The sequence below is a fragment of the Hyperolius riggenbachi genome, chromosome 3 (assembly GCF_040937935.1).
Source record: "Hyperolius riggenbachi isolate aHypRig1 chromosome 3, aHypRig1.pri, whole genome shotgun sequence".
Classification (NCBI taxonomy): Eukaryota; Metazoa; Chordata; class Amphibia; order Anura; family Hyperoliidae; genus Hyperolius; species Hyperolius riggenbachi.
The window spans coordinates 326,660,263-326,677,674 of NC_090648.1; the positions used below are offsets into that span (position 1 = coordinate 326,660,263).

General features: G+C 41.7%; 1 protein-coding gene across 4 annotated transcripts in view; it reads left to right on the top strand.

The window, feature by feature from the left end:
- The window catches only part of CEP290 (centrosomal protein 290), a 272,670-nt gene that overhangs the window by 32,891 nt on the left and 222,367 nt on the right, over positions 1 to 17,412 (top strand). For all 4 annotated transcript variants that reach the window (XM_068276835.1, XM_068276834.1, XM_068276837.1 and 1 more), the window contains exons 10-16: positions 1,137 to 1,226; positions 1,314 to 1,436; positions 1,530 to 1,653; positions 4,999 to 5,162; positions 9,937 to 10,099; positions 11,967 to 12,067; positions 13,878 to 13,965. In XM_068276835.1, coding sequence (XP_068132936.1) covers positions 1,137 to 1,226; positions 1,314 to 1,436; positions 1,530 to 1,653; positions 4,999 to 5,162; positions 9,937 to 10,099; positions 11,967 to 12,067; positions 13,878 to 13,965 — 853 coding nt within the window. The remainder of the gene's footprint in view (positions 1 to 1,136; positions 1,227 to 1,313; positions 1,437 to 1,529; positions 1,654 to 4,998; positions 5,163 to 9,936; positions 10,100 to 11,966; positions 12,068 to 13,877; positions 13,966 to 17,412) is intronic.

Consider the following 17,412-nt stretch of genomic DNA (forward strand, 5'->3'; position numbering starts at 1 on the left):
AGCATGTAGTAAAACCAAGTGAGATGTTCGGTATTTTACTGCCAGCCTGGAGCCGAAGGAAACTGACAAACATCCATAAGGTAATGTTATAGAAGGGAGGAAAAGGAGCAGAGAAAAGGTGAAAACAAATTTTTTAATTATACAGGAAAATAGGAAAGTTAATAATACAAACATATTTCCCTAATTTCACAGTATTATTATGTAGTAATTAAAAATAATCACAGTAATGAGATAAAAATGTTTTGAGCAGACACAAATTTTATGTTAATGTTATGCAGCTTGCACTTTACTTGGCAGTATATTAAAAAAAAAATGCTATCTGTATCACATCAATTTTCCCCAAAATGCAATAATCCATTAATTACCGTTTTGAAGACTTCATGAGGTAAAAATCTTATTGAATTGTTATGCAGTGAGCAGACCCAATCGGGCTCGGCTATGTCTGCCACAGCCTGAGAGGGAAGCTGGTACTGCACCTGCGCTGGATCTCGGATCTCAGAAGTAAATATTGTTGCATGCTGCAGCTATTACTGCGCCTGCGCACATCTTGTCACAGGATTTTCAGGGGGTGCCAGCGCTGGATCAGGGATGTACAGGAGAATAGGGGAAGCCTTATTAGGATCCAGAGGTTTCCCCCTTCCAAGGTAAGTATCACTTAGGGGCTGTTTTTTTCATTACAGGTTCACTTGAAGTTTAGGCCTGTTTCACATCTACAACACGTGCAGGAGCCGTTCTCCTGCACACGTTTTACTAGCCTGCGGCTGTCATCGGGAATCTGCGGTACGATGCTGAGTAGCGGCGGTAGTATCGATTAACCCGACAGGAAAACGCTGATTCACGAGGATAAAATGCGCCGCAATGCGTCGTACCGCAACACATCGAAACGCAGCGTCGGGTGTGAAAGGTAAAATGAAAGTCTATGAACTTTCCTTTTACCTTGGTTAACGCAAAGTGTAGACTTTGCGTTACACCGCTGAAAAAAGACTCTGGTGTGAAAGAGCCCTTAGGGAACTAGATGTGACTCTGCTGTTCCTTTTCAAACAGATTTATTTTATCTTTACTCACCTTCTTATTTTGTATTCCTGCAGACTTGAGAGCAACGGTATATTAATAACATTGTCTCCTTTCCCATACAGGTTCAGGAGCTAACAGAGCAGCTGAAAGCAAGGAATGAGGAGGACGACCCAGTTATGATAGCAGTTAATGCAAAAGTTGAAGAATGGAAGGTAAGAATTCATTTATTTTGGATACCATTGTGGCTTGTTTGTCTATTAGTATATCGACATATATTATATTACTATATTCTCTTTTAGAGAATTTTGGCCTCAAAGGACGAAGAAATAATGGAGTATCAACAAATGGTTCACAACTTGAGAGAAAAGCTAAAGGTAGCTCAGTTGGATGCAGACAAGAACAGTGTGCTAGCTCTCCAGCAGGTATCTTACCAAATACAGCCGTTTGTTTGTATCTAGATTTACTATCCAGCTTGTCTTTTTTTCCTTCACTGTACTATTGCAAACATATTTTAGGGCTTGCAAGAACGGGATAACCACATTAAGATGTTGACTGAACAGTTGGAGCAGCACACAAAAGAAATGGAATCACATTCCCTTCATATTGAGGATCTAAAACGACAATTAAAACCAAATATAGGTAAACCTAAAAAAAAAAAAAAATGTATAAAATATGAATATATTTTCTTTTGCTTTGTTACCATCTTTAAATTCACGAATCAAAAAGGCTCTAGTTAGCACTACAAAAATGGTTAAAGCATTCAATGTTCATATGTGAGTTCTGTATTTTTCAGTATATAAGACACACTTTTTCTCCTCCAAAAGTGGGGATAAAAAGTCACTACATCTTATATGCCAAATACAGGGACTTATGAACACACACCAATATGGCCCACCGTGATGTCGGGGACTCCCTGTACTGTCCCCATGTCTTCTCCTGCTCCTCCCATGTTGTCCTCCGCTCCCTCTAAATAAATGAAAGCAGTGGCAGCACAGCACAGCTCACCTAATCAGTTGGAGCCTGCAGCGTTTTGAGCGCTCTCCCTCACTGCTCCCATAGAGCCGTCTTCTGGTAATTGGGTCAACTGCAGAAGCAGGCACTAGTGAACAGTGAACAGTGAGAGATAGGAGAGGTCTCTGATTGCTGCTGGCTTCGATGGATTGAGAGGGCCATGCTGCCGCTGCTTTCATTTATTCAGGGGGAGCAGAGAAGGACACAAGGGGGAGCGGAGGGGACACATGGGGAGAGAAGGGGACACAATAATTGGGGGAGAACATTTACAAAATGCTCCTGGACCATGGACGCACCAGGTTTAGCATAGTTTTTTTACCCCTGGTTTTTGCCCTCTAAACCTAGGTTTGTCTTATAGTCCGGAGCCTCTTATTTGCCAAAAATAGGGTATAACCATTGTTTTGGGAAAACATAGGACCTGTTTCTCAAAGCCTTAAACACAGTAATGTAGTGATGGGGGTGACATTTGTTGTTTATGATCTACACTTTAGTGGATGGTGCTGCTGTATGCATACAGTATAACCGCAGCTACATGAGAAAGTGTCCATCATTGCTGACAGATAAAGTGAACTAAGACAAAAAATAGATTATACAGGGACACCACATGTAGGCTTTCTCTTTAGTCCATGTCTTAACCTCTTCCATGAGTGCCAACTTTGAGAAACAGGTATTCCGGTGGATTTGGGAGCTGGTTTGCCTTGGCCTCCAGTGGGGTGGAACAACAGAAGGTGAGCTTGCCACTACATCTTCACCCTTTTGATAATATTGGTAAATTGTTTTTTAGTTACAGCTATGTTTGTGCTATGGGCGGAAAGCAATGGCATATATGGAGAAGATACTAAAGGATAGAGATGGACCAGTAGTAACATATGGCTGTGAAAGTTGGGCTATAAATAAGGTCATGCGTAGAAAAATTTATGAATTTGTGGGTGTGGAGAAAGCTACTGAGAGTTCCCTGGACTGCTAGAAGATCCAACCAGTCAATACTTAGTGTACCCGAGCCGAAACTCAAGTACACAAAATCAGATACTTGCCTAAAGAGAGGGAAGTCTCAGGATCCTATTTAGGCTTCCCTCTCTTTTCTAATGTCCCACGTCACTGAGCGTGACGTGGAATATTTGTGACAAGGCATTGTCGCTAATCATATCGGAGCCACACATCTCCTCTTCCTTATTCATGACCGCACAATAGCTAGCTGCACATTATCGGGCGGCTACAGCGCTGTAATGAATAAGGAAGTGGAGCTGCGCGGCCCCAATGTGGCGAGGGGCCGTGCTCTGCAGCGGCGGGCTGCCAACAAGGGAGGGAAGCTTCCCTCTCTTCAGGGTAAGATCTTTTTTTGAACCCGAGCTTCGGCTCAGCTTCATTTTGAAGAAATAAGGCCAGAGTGTTCACTAGAGGTGTTGATACTACTATTAAACCTTTAAATATTTGGTCACTTATTGAGAAGAGCGGATTCTTTGGAGAAATCCTTGATGCTAGGAGAAATTGAGGGCAAAAGAAGAAAACGACAGAGGCTAAAATGGATAGACCGTATACCGTATATACTCGCATACAAGCCAAATTTTTGACCCCCAAAAAGGGGGCCAAAAGTTGGGGGGTCGGCTTGTATGCGAGTCATATTGGTCCGCAGGTCCCCCCCTCCGCTGGTCCGCAGGTTCCCCGCTCCCCCCACGGCCGCCGCCGCTGCTATTACCTGCCCGCATCTTCTATTCCCCTCTCTGTGCTTGTAAACATTCACAGCAGCGCGCCCGGCGCTGCTACTGTGAGGAGGCAGGAAAAAGCGCGGCTTCCTGTTACTATGGGAACCGCTCTTTCCTGGCTCGCCGCTCGTCACAGTAGCAGCGCCAGGCGCGCTGCTGTGAATCTTTACAAGCACGGAGAGGGGAATAGAAGATGCGGGCAGGTAATAGCAGCGGCGGTGGGTGCGACTATACTACCTACACTGGGCACTTTACTAGCTATACTGAGCGCTATACTGAGCACTATACTAGCTAAACTGGGGCACTTTACTAGCTATACTGAGCACTATACTAGCTATACTGAGCACTATACTAGCTATACTGGGCACTATAATAGCTATACTGGGGCACTACCTACCCATACTGGGCACTTTACTAGCTATACTGGGACACACTAGGGTAATAAGGCGGCCAGCATTTCCTACCCCCGGCTTATATGGGGGTCAATCATTTTTACCTGGTTTTTCAGGTAAAAGTTGGGGGGTCGGCTTATATGCGAGTATATACGGTATGTGAAGTTATGAACATGCCTATGTAACAGCTGAAAGTGGCAGTGATTGAGATCTGCCGTGCAAAATTCATATGGTCATTAAGAGTCATTTGACTAAATGAATGAGGAAAGGATGTTTGTGCTGGAGTACATTTAAGCAATCTTTTCCTTTAAACAGCTGACCCTTGTTCATAGCCCCCTTGTAGTGAGATTCAGTGCGATCTGTAAGCCGTGAAGTGCCTGACTTGGGTGCTGTCATAGACCTAATGTTACGTCTATAGCGGCGCAGCAGAATTTTGAATGTAATTCAGGTGCCAGTGATAGCCAGACCCCTGTTAATTCCCCCCCCCCAAATTGCTACAACTCGGATGGAGGGATAGTATTTCAAGGGCAGCAGGGTGAGCCATCATTGTGTTCACCCTGAGCCCAATTGACCGGGTAGCGTACTAATACGTACGCCCCTTGCAGCTGTGCATAAGCAAGGTGCTGTTTGTTTACAAGCATTTCACACTCAGTCTTTGTAAGTTATATAATACTAAATTACACAATGACAAATATAGCACTGATGTCTGTTATATATTATAATGGAAGTGAAGTTTCTCTTAAGTTTCGCAGAAAGATGGAGTTAATGTAGTTTTCACGGCAGCCTTGCAGTTTTAGCACTTTGCGGGAATTAATTCCATGCTTCTTGGTCTGTCAAAATAGCACAGAATAAAATTTGATGATTCTTCTTTACTTTAGGGGGTCCCCATTACACTCAGGATAAAGAATTTCAAGCTAAACTGCTACTCATGGATCAGAAACTTAGAGAAGCCGAACGTGTTGCAGAGCTGGCAGAGAATGATGCCCGACAAAAAGACAAAGATTTGGCTGATGCCTTGAAACGCATGAAAGAGTATGAAGCGGTATGGCTTTTTCAGCAATTATTCTTTACTGCGATCAGCCACAACATTGACTCTACAGATGGGAAAAGGGAAAAACATTTATTACATTGACTCATGTCAAGTGGTAGACTGTCACTGCTTGATGTTTTAAAAACAGCAAAAATGGTTAACTGTAAGGATTTGAACGATGGGCCAAACTGCAATGGCTAGTAGACTGGGTCAAAGCAACACAACAAGAGCTCTTGTGGGATTTTACCACGATGTAATGGATAGTTCCTTTCCTGAAGTGAGAGGAATATGGAGGCTGCCATCTGCATTTCCTTATAAACAATACTAGTTGCCTGGCTGTCATGTAGAGCTGTTGGCTTTAGTTGCTCTTCAGTCACACACCTGTAGCAAACATGCAGCCAGTGGAGTCAGACCAGAGTCAAGGCATCTGATCTACATGCTCATTCTAGTGCAGTGACTTGAGATGCAGAGCATCAGCACGTAATTCAGTCAACTGGCATAGTCAGCCTCCATTTTTCCCTCGCTTCAGGCTACCTTTAAAGAGAGCCTGAGGTGGGCTCATATAAAACAAAAAAAAATGTAGGCTACCTGATCCGGGGGGCTGAGCGGATCAGGAAGCCGCAGGAAACGCTGCTCCCCGCCACTCCTGTGGGCTCACTTTCACTTTTGTGACCTCTGTGTCATGACACTGCAAGGAGAGAGATCTATTTCTCCCAGCGTGCAGGGAGGTGGGGGAGTGGCAGGGGGCGCAGCCAGGGAAAGCTGGCAAATGGGCGTTTTAAAAAGGGAATCCCTCTCCTCAATGTTTACCTCCGAGATGGCAACAAATATTGTCATAAGGCAGAGAACATGCCTCTGTGTCCCATCTGCCCCCATGGAACTACGTCTGGTTCTCTTTAAGTAGCAGTTTAACTATTTACCGACCCACTCATGCCATTGGGCGTGAGCGCGGCGGTAGCCCCAGGACCGCCTAACGCCAATTGGCGTCAAGTCCTGGGGTATTTGGAGGAGATCGCATGCATCACCGCTCCGTTATCAGTCTACCAGCAGCGATCGCCGCTACGAGATTTTTGTTAGATGGCGAAACGCCGTTTATTTACCATGTACAGTGCTGCGATCTACGGCAGCGCTGTACTGGGGACAGCCGTGTGACACGGCTGTCCCCCTGGGGGAGACGGGAGCGATCCACTGTCATAGGCTGATGCCTATAACAGCCGATTGCTGTCATAGGCTGGCTGGCGGGGGGAGGGAGGGTTACAACAGTTACAGGAAACTAAGTTTATTTATTAAAAAAAACATACAATAAATATTCGTTAATGAAAAAAAAATAAACATCCTGGGATTGATCACCGCTCACCAACAGAAAGCTCTGTTGGTGGGCAGAAAAGGGGAAGGGGGGGGGGGGGAGGGATCACTTGTGTGCTGAGTTGTACGGCCCTGCAGCGAAGCCTTAAAGCTACAGTGGCCCAATTTGCGAAAAATAGCCTGGTCACTAGGGGGGTGTAAGCCCAGGGTCCTCAACTGGTTAAAAAACAAATAAGGAAACCTCGAATGAAGTGATTGTGGAGCAAACGTGCGAGCCAGTACAGTTGGGAATATTAGAACCCACTAATTAATGTCAGTCTGCACTAAACTACAGAATAGCAGCCATGCATGCTGGTATCTTCCTAATAAAGCATGTGCATATGCAAGAGAGCATACTATTAATAAAGAGCAGAGCAATACGTTTAATAGAAATGATCAACCCTCCAATTAACACATGCATGGGAAGCTTTCAGAGGAACTTCACATTCCCAGTAAGCACATTCACAAAAAGTTTTATATTTTGTGGGTTTTTTTTTTGAATGGGCAGGAAGTCAAAACACATTTAATTTCTTGTTGAAAATTGGATCCAGTCAGCACTCCGTGACAAAGTAATTGTGTCCAAAGGGACCCTTAATAAACCTTCTCTCTGGGCTCAAATTCAAGACTGCTGATTCCCAAAGACACAGTGGAGGTTCTGACTCCTGCTATAAAATGATAACTTTCCTGAATCCATTTTCCATGAGTTTTCAGAAGTTAAAACAAAGAAAGCAAAACTTAAGACATACACTACAAATGTGACATATTCTGCATCTTCCAGCAATGGTCATGCTTGCCACTGTTACATCTTCCTAATAGCTAATGTTCCCCTATGTATCCCATTTATTTTGTATGGCGCTACTCTGTTGACAAGACCAAAATGCAGGACATTTTTCAACATTGAATTTCATCTGCCATTTACGTACCCATATAGCCATTCTATCCGGACCTTAAGCTGGGTACACACGGTACAATTTTACTTCAGATTGACGTATGTATTAGATAATTTCCGACCGGTCAAATTGGATTCCGGTCGATGTTGCGATCGATTTTGGGTACTTATCGATGCAAAATATCGATCGGAAACAATTTGGAATTCTGCACAGGATGCAATTTCTTATCAGATCACCAGTCGATCTGAAGGAAAATGGTACCATGTATATGAGACCTTATTACTTTCTATGCAAAAAATGTATTGCAGTGCTTCTAGTAGGAATAAGCCCTAAATGACAAACCCGATTTTATATATATATATATATATATAGATAGATAGATAGATAGATAGATAGATAGATAGATAGATAGATAGATAGATAGATAACATAATTGGACACAAAATGCAGTTTTAAATGATGGTTTTTATTATTTAGTGAGAAAAAAACCTCAAAACCTACATGGCCCTGTGTGAAAAAGAAATTGCCCCCTGAACCTAATAACTGGTTGGGCCACCCTTAGCAGCAATAACTGCAATCAAGTGTTTGCGATAACTTGCAACAAGTCTTTTACAGCGCTCTGGAGGAATTTTGGCCCACTCATCTTTGCAGAATTGTTGTAATTCAGCTTTATTTGAGGGTTTTCTAGCATAAACCGTCTTTTTAAGGTCATGCCACAACATCTCAATAGGATTCAGGTCAGGACTTTGACTAGGCCACTCCAAAGTCTTCATTTTGTCTTTCTTCAGCCATTCAGAGGTGGATTTGCTGGTGTGTTTTGGGTCATTGTCCTGCTGCAGCACCCAAGATCGCTTCAGCTTGAGTTGACAAACAGATGGCCGGACACTCTCCTTCAGGATTTTTTGGTAGACAGTAGAATTCATGGTTCCATCTATCACAGCAAGCCTTCCAGGTCCTGAAGCAGCAAAACAACCCCAGACCATCACACTACCACCACCATATTTTACTGTTGGTATGATGTTCTTTTGCTGAAATGCTGTGTTACTTCTACGCCAGATGTAACGGGACACGCACCCTCCAAAAAGTTCAACTTTTGCCTCGTCGGTGCACAAGGTATTTTCCCAAAAGTCTTGGCAATCATTGAGATGTTTTTTAGCAAAATTGAGACGAGCCTTAATGTTCTTTTTGCTTAAAAGTGGTTTGCGCCTTGGATATCTGCCATGCAGGCCGTTTTTGCCCAGTCTCTTTCTTATGTTGGAGTCGTGAACACTGACCTTAATTGAGGCAAGTGAGGCCTGCAGTTCTTTAGATGTTGTCCTGGGGTCTTTTGTGGCCTCTCGGATGAGTTTTCTCTGTGCTCTTGGGGTAATTTTGGTTGGCCACTCCTGGGAAGGTTCATCACTGTTCCATGCTTTTGCTATTTGTGGATAATGGCTCTCACTGTCGTTCGCTGGAGTCCAAAAGCTTTAGAAATGGCTTTATAACCTTTACCAGACTGATAGATCTCAATTACAGTACTTTTGTTCTCATTTGTTCCTGAATTTCTTTGGATCTTGGCATGATGTCTAGCTTTTGAGGTGCTTTTGGACTACTTCTCTGTGTCAGATAGCTCCTATTTAAGTGATTTCTCGATTGAAACAGGTGTGGCAGTAATCAGGCCTGGGGGTGACTACAGAAATTGAACTCAGGTGTGATAAACCACAGTTAAGTTATTTTTAACCACTTCCGGATTCTCGGAGCGTATATACACGCCCCTGAATCCAGAAGTGTATACCATCCATGTCAGTTCCCGGAGGGTGTCTCCGTGAACACCCTGCGAGCCGATCGGCGGCTCGCAGGGTAAATGTAAACACACGGGGAAGATCTTCCCCGGTGTTTACATGTATACGGCGCTGCTGCGCAGCAGCGCCGTAGAGGAGATCGGCGATCCCCGGCCTCTGATTGGCCGGGGATCACCGGCATCTGATAGGCTAAAGCCTATCCCATCAGGCGCAGGATGGAAATCCGTCCTGCGCCGCTCACAGGGGGAGGGAGAGGGAGGGAAGGAGGCCAGGAAGCGCTGCGGAGGGGGGCTTTGAAGAGCCCCCCCCCCCCGCAAGCGCAAGCAGCCGGCGGCGATCAGACCCCCCCAGCAGGACATCCCCCTAGTGGGGAAAAAAGGGGGGAAGTCTGATCGCCCTGGCTGCTAGCTGATCTGTGCTGTGGGCTGGAGAGCCCACGCTGCACAGATCAGCATAAAATAACATGGTGTGGAAGTGGTTAAACAAGGGGGGGCAATCACTTTTTCACACAGGGCCATGTAGATTTGGAGGTTTTTTTTCTCACTAAATAATAAAAAACATCATTTAAAACTGCATTTTGTGTTCAATTATGTTATCTTTGACTAATAGTTAACAGTTTTTGATGAGAAGAAACATTTAAGTGTGACAAACATGCAAAAAAATAAGAAATCAGGAAGGGGGCAAATAGTTTTTCACACCTCTGTATATATATAATTTAATGTAAACCTATATTGACATATTCTCTAATTTTACATGCTTGCTTACCTGAAGGGAGTTTATGGCTTAGAAGATGCAGTTGCTGAAATTAAAGAACTAAAGACTCAGATCAACATAAGAGATGGTGAAACACAGGCAATGACTGCAGACATTAATAAGCTTGAAATTAAAGTGAATGATGTCCTTGATGAGAACGAAGACCTGAGGGACCGTTTAGGTGAGTCGCTGATGTTTTGTTTGTTTTTTTAAATAATTTTCATATGTTTTTGAGGGTTTTGCAGCAGGTCTAAGTCAAATACATTATTATATGACAAATCCCTTTCTCATTGAGGAAAACAGATGATGTGCCTGGATAAAAATTACACAAAAGGACCAGTATAGCAAGACAAAGGTCACTCTGCTATCCATACAGTTATTGCTCTAGTAGTAGAATAAAATCCTCAATATACTCTGTGTAAAATCTGCATTAGCAAGGCTGCTGACAGGGCTTCCTCTTTGTATTTGGTTTTCTATAGCTGACAAGACAACAAAAAGCTACTACTTCAGTGGTAGCAGACAGGTCAACAGTTCTATACAGAGAAATAGCAGCTATTGGGAGTCTTGTTAGGTAGAAAAAAGCAAGGGATGAGGGAATTCCTGTCACTGTCAGCAGCATTATTGACAGATGAAAATCAGCATTCGCAATCTTTTTTTTATTTCTTTATAAGTGTATTGAGGATTTTTCCTGTGACTATTGCATTCGGTGAATGACTGTAGGGGGAATAGAATGCCAACATTTATGCTTCAGTAATTTTTGTAGGTATTTTTAGTTTAGAGTAGGGCCTGAACACACTACAGTATTGCCAAGTGGATTTCAGCAGCATGGCTCAGTATGTGATACGCAAGGACATCAGTGTACAGACTGCATAATGTGAAGGGCAAACTGATGCGCCGTGCAGTGCACTCTGACAACACACTGCTGCATTCATTTTGAGGTCAATGTAGATCTGTTCCATTCAGATGAGTTGAATGTGACAGCGCTGCAATGGTGAGCAATGCAGGTGCTATGGGTTTGTGTATAACACACATCCTTCTGCGATGATAAAAGAAGTGCAGTGTGCTCATGCAAGTGGTAGATAACTACATATAATTACATCTTGCTTACAGTAGGTGTGATTAAACAAGAAGTCTATTATGTTTCTGTGATTTAAAGTGGCTTTACATGCAATTGCAAAGTGGCTATTCTTGCTGTGAGAATTTCCCACGTGATCCTCTTGACCCTGAGAATAAGCCATTCAAATGAATGGCGCTCTAAACACCACACAATAAAGACGCAGGTACTAAGAAGATCAAATGTAGCCCACTTGCACTGTTCAATGGCCTGTGCTTAGAATACACACTTAAGCTTGGCTCAAGGTATGACTTTCAATAGATTTCAATAGATATTGATATTCTTGACACAGGGTGTTTTCAACATCAAGCACTTGACCTCAGATGCATCATCATACTACTGGGAGCAAGTACTTTTGAGGGCTTGTTATTAGATGGTTCTCTCATGTTTCTCGGGCAAGGAGTATTGTTAGACACTGAGAAGATGTTCTGTTATGCCATATTTAGAGGGGAGGATAGTGTTTAGCATCTGAGGGAGTAATGTTAGGTTTTAGGGGAAAGGTTAGTGGGTTGTGCGGCTAGAGTTAGGGCCCGTTTCCACTTGCGAATGGAAGGCGATGTGGCTACGCATCACTTCCGCGTCACCCAACGCAGAATTGTATTGGAGAAGACGGCAGGTGGATGCAGCCATGTGAAAATCTGTAGCACGCGATGGAAACTGTTCCATTCCCATGCATTGGTTAAGTACAGCCGCAGTGCGATGCATCTATGTAGCCACATTGCACCGCGTATAATGGAAACGGGCCCTTAAGATAGGTTTTGGGGTGGTAAGTGTGATACATGATGGGGGGATTGTAGAATTCGGTACAGTAGGCATCATGGAGGTGATGTTAGGTCCCCCCCCCCCATTTTTTTTTATTAGGTTTATTATTACAAATATGTAGTTCTGTTTTCAAAAATGTTAAATGTCATAGATATCTATCGTTCTTTCATAGGTCTTGATCCTAAAACTATTATTGATCTGACTGAATTTAAAAATGTAAAGGCGCTCCGACAGCAGCAGTACAGAGCTGAAAACCAGGTTCTTTTGAAAGAGGTAAGCTTTTTTCATGTTATATTTTCAAAACAATTTTTAACAATAATTTTTAAAGTCTCTATACAGCATGTAAATATTAAAGTGTAGCTGTGGAAAGCCTTAAGAAAAAAAAATGAGATACTTACCTAAAAAGAGAGAAGCCTCTGGATCCAGCAGAGGCATCACATGTCCTCCTCCCGACCACTGCTGCCATCCGGGACCTGCTATAAGTTTGCATTTTTCTTTGATTGAATTTTTTTCAGCAGTTTATATGAGGTCAGAAGAGTTGTACTAGGAATACTGTATGTGTGGTAAAACTAAAATTCTTGATGTTGTATTGTGGATGGAAAAGTGCGGAGCACAATGTGTACAGTGAAATGGAACACAGACTATGATAATCATTTTTTTATACTCCACTGACATCCATTTTTATGGAATTAAGTTGCCAGGCTCCTTGTTCCTCTCTATTAAAGTCCGTCTCCAGGAAAGAACAAAAAAGATTGCAGTATTGGATAGTGGGGTAAGGGGTTAGTTTTTACCAGTCAGGGGATTCATGAACTGGGTCTTAGTTGAAAAATATCATCATCACATCATCACATTCACAGCTACATTTTTTATTGGTCAGTAAATGCGGCAGGGTTTTTCAAACACCTCAAGGTTACTTGAAAACATTGCAGGGGTCCCCTGACATTTTTTTCCTATGGTGAGTGGTCTCAGTAAGGGTTGCTGGCCCACTGTCAGGCGGAGAAAGTTTTGAATGTACCTCCTATGTGTCCTATACAGACAGTCTGGTCCCTCTAAATTCCAGCCTCTCTACTTGTTCATCACTGGCATAATGGTAATTTGACTGCTGTGTCACATGACACGTGACCATCATGTGTGGAGGAGCTACAAAGCAGGTGGCCAGAACGGAGGACAGATTTACAGCAGATTAAGAGGTAACCGAGAAATCAAACAGGAGCCTAACCGTAATCAATACGTTTGTGCCAATCTCTACAAGTGGTGTGGCTGCACATCAATGAGAGGCCCTAAAATTAGGGAGCACTGTAATGAGGCATACTTTAAATGGAGGTCAGTGCAATATGAATAACAGTAATAAAAACACTATAATAGGGAGGCTGTAATATATATATATATATGTATGTATGTATGTATGTATGTGTGTGTGTGTGTGTGTGTGTGTGTGTGTGTAATTAATAAATGTGTGTATATATATATATATATATATATATATATATATATATATATATATATATATATATATATATATATATATATATATATATATATATATATAGTCATTTAAACTCTTTAAACCTACATAAACAGGTTAAGCAATGATGATTACAATCACTTCTTTCTTGCTAGAACATCTCAATACAGTGCTAAGTGACTCCTGCATATGGATGGTCTTGCATAGCCAAGCTGATGTTATGTATGATCAACTCTGTAACTATGATCAACTCTAGATTTAGTAACCAAGGGGTTAATACTTGCACGAGAATGTGTTTTTTCACTTACTTATATCACATTTACAAGTTCACGACCCCGTTCTGGTGTTTATATGTTCTCAGACATTTCAGCTTCTATACTGCGCTATGCCTGCACAGGATAATTGAGCTGTTTAAAAAGCTTGAAATTGTATTAATTGGCCAATTAAAGGTGTCAGTAGGAGCTACACGTTACTGCAATGGTCAGCATGAGACATTTGGTTACTCTTCCTCATAAATGCATCATATGCGTAACTAATAATGCTGAAGATTTTTTCCCAGTTGCACTTCTGATCCTTTGCTATATCTGGATATCAGTAATTACCCCGCTATTCTTACAGATTGAACGTCTGGAGGAAGAGCGAGTTGAATTGAAGCAGCAAGTTCGCAGGCTGGCTCAAGAGAAAGGAAGGAGAGCTGCTTCTCTCGGTAAGCAGAAGTGTGTATGTATATATGTATGTATGTGTATATATATATATATATATATATATATATATATATATGTATATGTATATGTATATATATATATATATATATATATATATATATATATATATATATATATATATATATATATATATATATATATATGTGTATATATATATATATATATATATATATATATATATAATAGCATTTACAGTATACACCAGCAATATTAGGTGATGCTGCCACTAAATGCATTTATGGCTGGTCTTGATGATTTTAGGACCAGTTTTAAAATGTATGAATAGTTTCTAACAGAGCAGATGTAAGGACAATCTCCTGTGGATCAGAATAACAGTCTTATGGTCTCAGCACAAATCAGCTAAACTGGAAGTGTTCTGCACAACTGTTTATTGATCCATATTTACAGACTAATGCAGAGGATTTATCAGACACAGGTTAGGAGGAGAATTGTTAAGCAAATGAATCTGGAAATACAGCAAAGTCCCCAGTATCCGGCACCGCCAGGGGTTGCCTGATAACGGATACATGTGCTGGCCACCCTACTCTCTGTGCAGCATTAAATACTTACCAAGCCTCCAGGGCCATCTTCTAACCATCCTGTAGCTCCTATCGGCTTTCCGGTGTCCTCCGTGCACGGGTCACATGACACGCCGGGAGCCGTGCATGGTCGCTGGAAATCCGCTAGGAGCTACAAGAAGGTTAGAAGACGGCCCTGGAGGCTTGGTAAATATTTTATGCACTGAACCCCCCTCCCCCCCCCCCCCCAAAGCACAGTCCATGTTATCCCCCCCCCCCCCCCCCCCCCCAGGGATAACAGGTACTTTGCTATAGATTTTTCTGACTAACAAGTATCAGGAAATAGTATAATTGGGTGTAGTGTCCTTTTTGCATATACAGGAAAAGGAGAAAAAACCTTTCGATCCTTTTTAGGGTCATCCACTTCACCCACTTGTAAACTTTTTATATAGATAGAAAGGACCATAGAAAAAGTCATAAATGATTTGTGCAAGGTCTTATGGTAGAAAAATATCAAAAATCTTTATTAACACAAATACAAAGGAATTCCATAAAAAAATATCTCTGTAAGAAGCTCTTTGCGGATTTATAAATTCCTCGAATGCAGGAGTATAGCAACAGAAAGAACTTTGATGTAGACTTAGTGCAATAATAATGAGGCAACGACACGCTCGTTTCGGGCACACAAGACCCTTCGTCAGGCCAAATGCACAGAGTACTATCTATCTGTTAACCCTGTGGACAATGCATGGTAGGAGCATCAGAGAATGAAGTAAAACATCTGCACCAACCAGATGTAAATTGCACAATCCTAATGGCGGGTAGAAGACAAGTGATTGTGCAATTTACATCTGGCTGGTGCAGATGTTTTACTTCATTCTCTGATGCTCCTACCATGTATTGTCCACAGGGTTAAAGGAGAACTGTAGTGAGAGGTATATGGAGGCTGCCATATATATTTCCTTTTAAGTAATACCAGTTGCCGGGCTAACATGCTGAGCTATATGCCTGCAGTTGTGCAAATCAAACCAGAAACAAGCATGTAGCTAATTTTTAGTCAGATCTGACAAAAATGTCAGAAACACTTGATTTGCTGCATGCTTGTTCAGGGTCCATGGCTAAAAGTATTAGAGGTAGAGAATCTGTACTTGTAATCCTCAGCGCTGCTGTGCCACCCCAATCCTGCTGCTACAGCCTGCAGTCACCCAGTGCTCACAGGGTATACAGTGTCCACCACCAAAGGACAAAACCACATGCCAGGCTTAGTAGAATCTTTTCCACAGGGGGTTACACTTTATTTCACAATTCACATGTATTTAATAACAAAATAACTTACATTGTGGGTCCATGCAAACTGGACCCAACTGCATAAAATCGCTCATAAGGTTTTTGCACTGAGTTGCATCAAGTGCACCTTATCACAGTAGTAGTAGAGATAGCCCGTCTCTCCTTCCCTACCAGGTTTCGGCTCTATGCCGTCATCAGGGGACATGGAGAGCAGGCTAAGTCAGGGCTATTATATATGGCATTAAGGTTAAAGTTTAAAAGTTTGATTACCTGAAAAGGATGAGTAATTTTCTTTCACCGCCGCTATGCCGAGCTAATCTTGTCATCTGACAAAAATGTCAGAAACACCTGATCTGCTGCATGCTTGTTCAGGGTCTAGGGCTAAAAGTATTAGAGGTAGAGAATTAGCAGGATAGCCAGGCAACTGGTATTGCTTAAAAGGAAATAAATATTGCACCCTCCATACAGTATACCTCTCACTACAGTTCTTTTTTAACAGATAGTACTCTGTGCATTTGGCCTGACGAAGGGCCTTGTGTGCCAGAAACGAGCTTGTCGTTCTCTCATTATTCTTGCACTAAGTCTACATCAAAGTTCTTTCTGTTGATATATTCCTGTATTGGAAGAATTTATAAATCCGCAAGGAGCTTCTTACAGAGATATTTTTTATGGAATCCTTTTGTATTTGTGTTAATAAAGATTTTTGATATTTTTGTACCATAAAGACCTTGCACAAATCATTTATGACCTTTTCTATGGTCCTTTACAAGTATCAGGTTCAGACAGGAGGAGGAAGGACCCTCATACATCAGCTTGTGCATAAACTTTTCAGGATATAACAACTTTTTTTTTTTAACTTTAAAAAAGTTGTTTATTGAATCAGATGATCAAGATAACAGTGAATGTCTTAAGATAACATAAAATATAACAGGAGTAATATAGTTTGATTCCCCTTACAATGATGAATTGAATTGGAGTTAGCAGATAATTAACAATAAAGAAGTATAATTACGCCAGTTAAGAGGATGGAAAAATGCAAATATGCAAATATTGTGCGGAGAAGAACAAAAATTAATACATAACAATTAACATGAGTAACATTTAGAAACTTGTGGACTCTATAAATAGTGTAAGTATGTGAGTTGGGTTTTGTAGAATGTATATTTAGGAGATTTAAGCTTAGGGTGAGATTAATGGTTAGTAGAGACTCACTAGTTTGACTTTTTAGCTATGAGCGGGGTATTCTCTCATGTTAAGGCAAATCTAGAGATTAATATTTATCTAAGATTTTTTGTATGTGTTTGCCGTAGTCTGATGATAACCAGGGTTTCCAGATGGAAAAAAGGGTAATGTATCTCCGGTTGTTAAAGCCATTATAAATTCGGTTCTCCCGACTAAGTTTTTTAGACAGCCAGGCCTGAGCGATATGTGATCTGGTGGCAACTAAAATCTTTGTAAATAAGGTATTTTTCCAACGAGAAAGAGTGCAAATGCTAAGGTTGAGTAGAGCAGATAGAGCAGGGGTAGGGAACCTATGGCTCGGGAGCCAGATGTGGCTCTTTTGATGGCTACATCTGGCTCACATACAAATCAGTAGAGTTTGATTCACTAAGCTACACTGCT